At 55.4% G+C, this 9,001-nt stretch overlaps 3 protein-coding genes across 3 annotated transcripts; 1 reads left to right on the forward strand and 2 right to left on the reverse strand.

Moving 5' to 3' along the window:
* Positions 1 to 643: 643 nt before the first annotated feature.
* CHC_T00009434001 (Heat Shock Protein GrpE) lies at positions 644 to 1,606 on the reverse strand. The gene has a single exon (XM_005719317.1). It carries the CDS (start codon positions 1,604 to 1,606, stop codon positions 644 to 646), a length of 963 nt encoding a protein of 320 aa, XP_005719374.1.
* An 861-nt stretch (positions 1,607 to 2,467) lies between these two features.
* Positions 2,468 to 6,433, reverse strand: CHC_T00000292001 (hypothetical protein). The gene has a single exon (XM_005719318.1). The coding sequence runs from the start codon at positions 6,431 to 6,433 to the stop codon at positions 2,468 to 2,470; it is 3,966 nt and encodes a 1,321-aa protein (XP_005719375.1).
* Positions 6,434 to 6,944: 511 nt separating this feature from the next.
* CHC_T00008519001 (Ferredoxin-NADP+ oxidoreductase) lies at positions 6,945 to 7,967 on the forward strand. Its single transcript, XM_005719319.1, has one exon. The coding sequence runs from the start codon at positions 6,945 to 6,947 to the stop codon at positions 7,965 to 7,967; it is 1,023 nt and encodes a 340-aa protein (XP_005719376.1).
* Positions 7,968 to 9,001: the final 1,034 nt, after the last annotated feature.

Below are 9,001 nucleotides of genomic sequence, written 5' to 3' on the forward strand. Positions count from 1 at the left end.
GAGATGACGACCCCCATGCCGGCGTCGACCTTCATCCCGCGCCGGGCCCGCGCACGCGCCGGGCTGCCCTCCCGCGCGCCGCGCATGTCCGGCGCGCCGCCGCCCCCGCCGCCGCCCGAGAAGCCCAGCAGCAAGCAGCTGGCCAAGCTGTACGGCGGGTCGTACCTGGGCACGTCGATCGGCCTGTCGCTGCTGTCGTACGCCGTCCTGTACGTCATGATTGCCGCGGGCGTCGACGTGCGCGCCGTCGTCACCGAGTTTGGCAACCTGCTCGCGCGCACGCCCATCGGCCGCCCCGCCGTCCTGGACAGCGTGCCCGACACCGCCTCCACGGCCACGCTCGCCTACATCGCGCACAAGGCCACCAGCCCGCTGCGCTTCCCGCTCACGGTCGCCGCCACCCCCGCCGTCGCACGCGTGTTTTCGAGGAAGAAGCCCGATGAGGTTCCCGGCGGCGACGCATAGTGGCTTTCGGGCCGTGTGTGTTTGCGGCCGCCTGGTTTTATTTTACGTATCTATGAGTTGCTCATCACAGCCGTTCTCCCCTGTCGAACGGCAGCCCTTTATTCGCGCCGTGTAAAGAAATCTACAATCGAAAGCGCCGCATCGCCAAGGAAGACCTGCCATGACTCCTAGCGTTGCATTATTGCCCGCCTGCCTCGACTTCATTGGCCACCCCTTCCTCCGCAACGCCGTCCGCACCCTCCTCCGCACCCTCTTCTGCACCCTCTTCCGCACCCTCTTCTGCACCCTCCTCCGCCACGCCATTCCCCTCCGCGCCGTCAGCCACCGCGGGCCCGGGCCCTTGCGACACGCCAACGATTGCGGCGCGGATGAGTGTTTCCTCGATCTTGTAGCCGCGCTGGTACTGCGCGCACACGACATCCTCATGGTGTTCCTCCGACTCGAGCTTCTGGATGGCCTCATGCATCTCAGGGTCGAACACGGACCCGATGGCGTCAATTGGCATCACGTTTAGCTTGGTGAGCGCGTCAGCCAGCTGCTTATTGATAGACTGGTAGCTATTGTTGATGATCTTCTCGCGCTCAGTCTCCGGAGTGACAGCCTCAATGGCCCTGTCAAAATTGTCCAGCACGGTGACGATCTCCTTGCAGACCTTGACGGTGCTCTTCGTGTCCTGTTTCCTGAGGTCCTCCGCGCTCCGCCGGCGATAATTTTCAAAGTCGGCGGCCAGGCGGACGTAGCGGTCCTTCTCCGCCTGCATGGCCTCACTGTCCTCGCCGAGTGCATCCTTTGCGTCCATGAGCTCCTTCTGGACGATTTCCAGCTTCTTCCGCAGAAAGGCCGGCGAATTGAGAATGTCGTCCGCCGTCACCTCGGGCGGCGCATCCCCCTCGGGCGGCGCGGCCTCGCCCTCCGGCGCGGCGTCCTCCTCGTTTTCCGGCTCGCTGGGATCCCGCTCGCTGGGCTGCGACGGCGGCGACGGTGGCGCGCCAAGCGCGAAGAAGCGCGCGCGGCAGGGCTTGCGAGGCGCGCGCGACGGGAGCAGCGGGCGGGCCGTCGCGGCGCGCGTGAAGGGCGACGCGGCGGAGGGGAGGAGCGCAGGCGAGGAGACGAAGCCGGGGGCAGGCGCGAAGAGGTCCATGGTGGCGGGGGGTGGAGTTGGAGCCGGATTTCGCTGGGCAGCGGGAGGCGGAATTCGGTGCGAGGACGGGGACGACGGTCGGGTGGATCGAGGATGAGGTGTGCCTCACGGTTGATGAGATGGGGCGCAGCGGGGGCTCTGAGCTGCAGTTGCTCAGCGCTTTTTTGCTGGACGAGATTGATCCCGAAAGTACCGAAATTTAATGTGACCGATCGAAATTTCTGGAAAGTCTCGATCGTGGTCTGCTGCTCTCCCGTTGTCAGCTTTGGATCACGGCGGAGTCTCGCATTGGATCACAAGGTCGGCTCCCGCCAAAAAGAGTCAAGTTTAAATTCCAATCACGCTACACGTGTGGACCTTCTCTCTCACATTTCAAACCACTTCCCCTGCACTGCAGCGGCCCCCCGTTGACCCAGCGGAAGCCGGTCCACTCGCTTCCCCGAGCCGCGAGCAAAAGCGCACCCGCGATGGACATGTCCTTCTCCGCGCCCATCCACCAGGACCCGCACGTCCTGATCGACGTCGTGGACGAGGCCTGGGCCGCGGAGACGCTGCCCGTGGAGGACGTGGACGTCCCGCCCACCGCCATCACCAACATTGACGAGGACGACCCGACGGCACACCAGGACGAGGAGGAGGACAACAAATGGACAGACCTCGCCCTCGACGAGCTCAGCAGCGCGGCCCCGCCGCCGGCCACCGCCTCGAACGCCAACAGGACCCCCGTGGCGGATAACAACAACCAGAGCACCGGGCCGCGATAGGGACGCCCCCGTACTTCGGCGCAATTTGAGAGCTTCGGAGAAACCTGTGTGTGTATGTGAGTGAATGTGTAAACATAGTAGTATGATACTACCACTACTACAAGCAGTCCTCGTAATCGTTCGAGCTGCCATCGCTAGACTCCGCCTCCCTGTCCGACTCCTCTTCTTCCAAGTCTGCGCCCTCGTTATTACTTAGAGCGTCGTCACCCGAGATCCCCGAAAGCCGCGCGCTACGCCGAGAGCTTCGTCTGGGTGTCGTTTCGCCCGTAACAGATTCTTCTCCATCGCTCTCTGATCCGTCACTGCCAAGGCTCATTTCGTCATCGTCCTCTTCTTCTTCGTCCTCCTCGTCCTCCTCCTCGTCTTCCACGATAACTCGCCTCTTAGCCCTTCGCTGGCTGCTCGGCGCCTCACTGCGAAAGGGTTTAGGGCTTGCCTCGTCTTCCTGCTCCCCTCCTTCGCTTGCCGACTCCTCATCGCTTTCGATATCAACCTTACCAGCCTTGCCAGCCTTCACGCTCCTGCGACGTTGCCCATCACTTGATTCTCGAGATACTGACTCGTCCTCAGCTCCCATCGTCGTTTCCGAGGCGCCATCCTCGTCACCATTGACTTCCTGCTCCAGTGCCTTGGGCGCTCTATTGCTGGAAGGGCGCCGGCTCGATCGTCGTGAACGAGTTGTAGTTTCGGAATAATTTTCGCTCTCTACGTCGGCATCCTTGTCCTCATTTTCCTCCACCTGCGCAACAGCAGGCCTCAAAACATTGATCTTTGCCGTTAATTCTTCAAATGCCTGCGAAGGTTGTCCATTCGGCCCAGCCTTGTTCCCCTTATTCACTGCCTGCAGGATATACTCATACACTGTTACATCACAAATAGCAGTGCTGTAGCTCTTGAAGTTATCGTTCATCTTTTTCACTCCCCTTTCTGAAATGTTGAGTTGCGAAATACAGTACGCCAAGTCACGGTTTTCACGAACACTTTCGTTTGTCCTGAATCTGTGGCACAGCTTCTCCACCATTCCATCCGCATGCTTTTCCTTATCCATTAACCCAACCAAGAAAGCAACTACAGTCTTGAAATCGTCGGATTTTAAGTCCTCCATATGACTCATGCAACTGATTGTGTCAGGAAGAATGTTGTAAATCGCATTTGCAGATTTCCGGGCCAGTTCATGGAAAAATAGCCGGGCAAGGTCTGCGATTCTTCCGTTTTCGTCGAGAATGCAGATTGCCAGCCCCACAATTTGCCCTTTCACCTTAACCATATCGTTGAGGATAAGATGTGTCAAGGCCATCAGGGTATTCTTTCTTACCGTCTCGTTCTTGTCCTGCAGCGCAGCATAGATGTGAGAATTCCAAGGTTCAACCATATTTGGAAACCGGAACGCAAGATCCCCGAGCGCTGTGACCGCGTTAGATCTCACAAGGGGCTCTTCGGCAGAATTCAGGATGGAGAACAGAAGCCGCAGATTATTTTCACAGAAGGATTCTTGCACACACATGAGTTTAGCCATGCAAAGCACTGAGGACGCTTGAAGTTCAGGAGGCGCAGATCTGTCCGACGCAATCTTTCTCGCTAGTTTTCCATATCGACCGAGAAGTGATGCAGGACTAACCAGCTCTTTCTCTGCGAGCTGTAATGCTTTATCTGCCTCTGCATTTGCCTGGTCCTCCTCTTCATGATTACCATCACCACGAGCCTGGCTTGCAATGCACCTGCGTACTTCACTGACTAGGGACTCAATTCGGACCAACTCCTTGACAGCAACATGCCCAACCACTTGCAGGAATCGTGAAAGCTCTTTCACAGGAACAGTTGCAGGCTCCCTGTGCAACGTCTGAGCAAGTTCACGTATTACTGAGCCAACAACTGATTCTGGTTCGGAAGAAAGTACATATATTGCATTCACCCCTTGCTCCACTGTCGACAAGTCCTTCGATGTCTTAACAATCTCGGCAAGTTGCTGTGAAAGTCGGCCATCTCGATCGCTTCCAGGGGGTAGCTTACAAAGAGCGACACAGGACCATCGGGCGAAGGAAGGATCAGTCAAACCAATGGACTGCAGTATTTGAACCCTATTCTGAAGAGAATCCGGCAGGTCAGCGGCCACCATCCCTACCAAAATACAGGCAGATCGTCGTTGTTCTAATGAAGCCCCAGGAACTTTTCCCGCGAAGATATCCCACAAAACGGCAATCACTGAGGGTGACATCAGCTTAGATGTATCTGGAGAAGCAAAGAAAGCCGTCATGAGAGCTTCCATGCATGCTAGCTCACCCGTCGTGGCACCGATTCCAAGTGCAGCAAGCCCGCCGGCCACACCCATTGCGGATTCTTTGTCATCGATTGTTTCGAACCCATCAGGTGCAAGTAGACGAATATATGCATTCACAGCTGCCTTGCGTATATTGTTCTCACGGGCCAACACAAGAGGAAGCATCTTTCTTACCGCTCGGCCTGAAGCAGCCTCCAACTGAAACTGAACAGCAGTTACCGAAAAAGATACAGCCTCAGAGACATCTGTGATACTCTTGGATCGTAGCATATTGAAAGTAGTTTCAAGTCCTGTCTCAACTGCTTGAATGAATGCTAAGGCCCAAGAGTAGTACTTAATCTTCAGAGCCATTTCCGAATCCTCTGCTCCATTCTTCTCGCCATTGTCCTCTTCAGCCGTTCTTTCATCATCTTCAAGCAGGTTGTCGACATTTGTGCACTCACTAGCACTGTCATTCGCCGGGCTGTTCTCTTTGTCAATGCCAGAGACTTCGCTTGAAACGTCTTCTGGAGAGTTTTCTGGTACTTTGCTCGTCACTTTGGTGTCTTGCTCTGCTATCGGAGCAAGTGAGCGGATCTCTTCGAGCTTGGCCTCGAAATGAGACTTTTGCAGACCGGGTCCGAAAGGATTATTACGGAGAAGAGCACCAAGTAACTGCGTCGCATACTTCCTTACTGCTGCAGTTCGATCATCAAGACGAGATGCAGCCATATCAGCAAGCACTGGAAAAAGGCGATTTGGAATTACCCGGGCCTCTGCCAGGAGAATCCAAACTTGAAGAGCCTTACTTCTAGTATACGCATGGATATCGCGATGAGAGCGCTCCATAAGAACATCAAGCAATGGATCATCGGGATTTGGAGCGGCACGAATTAGTGTCCCGATCACATGGACGACGCCGTTTCGCATTGTGTAGCTGTCGCAGTCGAGCTGAGACAGAACCAACGCCAAGTTGGAGCGGAAGACTTGAGGCATGCGCTCCGAAAGCTCACTGATGAACGCGGAGCATCCCCTGGCGGCAGTGACATCCCTCGCAAGATCATCTGAAGGAAGCCTCGAGATCTCACGAACAAACTCAGATACGAACTGAACAAGTGCGCTCTTCTCCTCCGTCATTTTGAAGAGCATGTCCGCCATAGGCCCCGGTAAATGTTCATGCCGATTCAATGCATGCAGCAAGGCCGTGATCGCTGGCAAGCTTTGCCGCGGGTCGAGTGTGAGAGCTGTGGCGAGGGATCTCGCGAGTACGGTGCGGGCATTCTTGTCCTTAGCGGCAGAAGGCTGTTCTAGAACCTGAAGAATCGTGCGGACTACCAAACTGCACAGCTGATCGAGGTCTGTGGGGCCAAATTTAGTTGGTATTGAGTCTGAGCTCAGGAGTCCGGAGATAGCCTCAAGCACGGCCTCGCGGCCTGTTTTCTCCCAGTATTTGCAAACCGGGGTGACGGCGGAGGCTGTGACTGCCAGTCCCGCTATAAGGAAGGCAGCTGTTTTCACATGAGAGGCATCGGAGGCACTGACTTGATCAGGCAAACTGTCGACAATGTCGGCGAGGGCGACGCGGTTGGATTTGGTTAGGCTCGAGTAGTTGGTGATTAAAGTAAAAACCGCGGTGAACTGCGGAGAAGGTCCTGACGAGGAGGAGACAATGGCGGTTGGGTCTTGTTGCACGAGCTGCAGAAGGTCATCCGACGGAGACTCACGCTGAGGGGTAGGACGGACTCGCCATGACCCGGCCGCAGAGCGGGTGAGGTCTTCAAAGTGGAGGGGTATTTGGAATTCCATGGCATAAAAGGGACAAAGGTTTCGAATGGCAAGGCTGACGAGGTTAAACCTCAATGTGCAAGTGGAGCACAGAGTAGATGACGAGGAAAGGAAGGAGGAGAGAAGTATAGAAAGAATTGGAGGGAAAAATTGAAATTGAAAGTTTGAAATATGCAGTAGATCGAGATCAGGGAAACATGTAATCAGGATTCGTGGATGACTAACATGCTGCTGGACAGGCTGTCGATGTCAATTCTTGTGGATATGGATGAATGGCCCAAGAGCAGAGGTGCGGGACTGGGAGATCCAACTGGGGGGTAACCCTAATTCGACTGGTGCAATTGCGCCATCCCAGCCTCTCATCCACCTCACCACAGCGTGCTTCGCGGAAGCATTGTTCCAACACAATTTCAAGGTCCTTCTCTCCTACGTTTAAGTTTGGCGCTCCTTTCTTCCAGGCCGTTCGTTTTCTCGCATCCGCCTCGTTTCGAAGTCCTCACTGTCCTCGTCCTTTCGACTTACATTCTCCACAATGTACGGGTTCGTCTCCGCCGCGCCGCTCACCGCCAACCGCCATGGTGCGGTCCTTGCGGAGCAGCGCTCCTCCTTCAGCAATGGCGCATCTCTTCGCGTCGCCGTTCGTCGTCCTGCGGCTCGGATTAACATGGCCACCATTGACAAGAGCAAAATACCGCTCAATGTCTACCGTCCCAAGAATCCGTATACCGCCAAGGTGCTGTACAACGAGCGCATTGTCGGCGAGGATGCCCCCGGAGAGACGATGCACATGATCTTCAACCACGATGGAAACGTGCCGTATCTTGAGGGACAGTCCATTGGTATTGTGGCGCCAGGCACAGACAAAAAGGGAAGGCCGCACAAGCCCCGTTTGTACTCGATCGCGTCTACGCAGCACGGAGACTTTGGAGATGGTAAGACTGTGTCTCTATCGGTGAAGCGCCTCGTATATCAGGATGCTGATGGCAACGAGGTTAAGGGGGTGTGTTCAAACCATCTCTGCGACCTCAAGGCAGGAGACGACGTGAAGATCTCAGGTCCCGTTGGTGTGACGATGCTTATGCCTACAGATCCCAATGCCACACTCATCATGCTTGCTACAGGTACTGGGGTGGCACCGTTCCGTGCATTCATGCGCCGGGCATTCAGTGAGGACAATCCGGATTACAAGTTCACGGGGACAATGTGGCTGTTCCTCGGTGTGCCGACGGCATCGACATTGCTGTATCAGCAGGAATTCGAGGAGATGAAGGCCAACTTCCCCGAGAACGTGCGTCTGGACTACGCTATTTCGCGTGAGCAGACTGACCCTGACGGCAACAAGATGTACTTGCAGAACCGCATGAAGGAGTATGAGGATGAGCTGTACGAGCTGTTCCAGAAGGACAACACATACGTATACATGTGTGGGCTGAAAGGTATGGAGAGCGGGATCGACGGCTTCATGACGTCGCGATTTGAGAGGGACGGGAAGGATTGGATTGCATACCGCAAGTCGATGAAGAAGGCCAAGCGCTGGGAGGTTGAGACTTACTAAGCAGAAAAGAGACGACGCCGGATTACTCAATAGATGCAGTCGATGCGGTGACGTTGTGCTTCAGTTTTACAAGTAAAGAGATTGTGTGTAGAATGCACCACATAACATGTTTTCAAAAGAGAGGGGGAGCTCATCAGCATTTTCTGATTGAGAGATATTTTGACGCTGGAAGGATAGGGCTTGCCTTAATCCAGTGCGGTACGTTTGAGTTGTACAATAGTGGCTGTTTGAGCTCTCAGCCAATGCTCGTAGCGCAAGCCGGCGTTGGGACTTGAGAGCTGTTTCAGCACCTGTCGACGACGGCAACAGGTACGATGGCGTGTGTTGCTCTGCAGGTGGTGCATGTGTATCGGCGTTGTTGCTCGACATGCTTCCACAGATGGCTGCGTGTGCCATGCGACGGGTGGCTATTCAATAGGATGTTGGTGCCAGACGCAGGGCATTGCACGTACTGTATATGGGACAGTGGTCTGCGGCGAACCGGTACGGTACAATGCAATCCAGTGATACCAAGGGTACAGTACCCTTTTAAAGAGTACCCTTTTAAAGGGTACTGTATATAGATATTTACTGTAAGCGTAGGAAGTAGTGTACAGCACTGCAGGGCGGGGAGAATTGTGTGGAGAATTGTCGTAGGGCGAGGGGCCGTCGTGACAGAAAAACCGGAACGGCGGAAAGGAATGGGCACGCGCGTGTATCTGTGCCCCACAAGATCCAATGCGGACAGCACAGGAGGAGAAGGCCAAGGTATGATCGGGAGTCAAAAAAATCTCTGCTTCCGCCCACATAACGCCATCCGTTCCATCATGGACGCCGCTGCGGCCTCGTGGAACTCGCCAATCCCTCCGCCGCTCCATTCCCGCCACATTTCCATTGCACCCCCTCCGCCCCGGCTTACCCTCTGCACTATTCGGCTGTACACGACAGATACTGAGGCATGATGAATATATAACCCAACCCTTATCGCATCTCACCCCACCCCCCCCGATGCATACGACGGCCAGGCCTACCTCCTTTCCCTTGCTTCCCCGTAT

Source organism: Chondrus crispus, genomic scaffold, assembly GCF_000350225.1.
Source record: "Chondrus crispus Stackhouse genomic scaffold, scaffold_487, whole genome shotgun sequence".
NCBI lineage: Eukaryota > Rhodophyta > Florideophyceae > Gigartinales > Gigartinaceae > Chondrus > Chondrus crispus.

Coding starts and splice junctions, on each gene's coding strand:
- CHC_T00000292001 (XM_005719318.1), bottom strand. CDS start 6,433: ATGGAATTCCAAATACCCCTCCACTTTGAAGACCTCACCCGCTCTGCG.
- CHC_T00009434001 (XM_005719317.1), bottom strand. CDS start 1,606: ATGGACCTCTTCGCGCCTGCCCCCGGCTTCGTCTCCTCGCCTGCGCTC.
- CHC_T00008519001 (XM_005719319.1), top strand. CDS start 6,945: ATGTACGGGTTCGTCTCCGCCGCGCCGCTCACCGCCAACCGCCATGGT.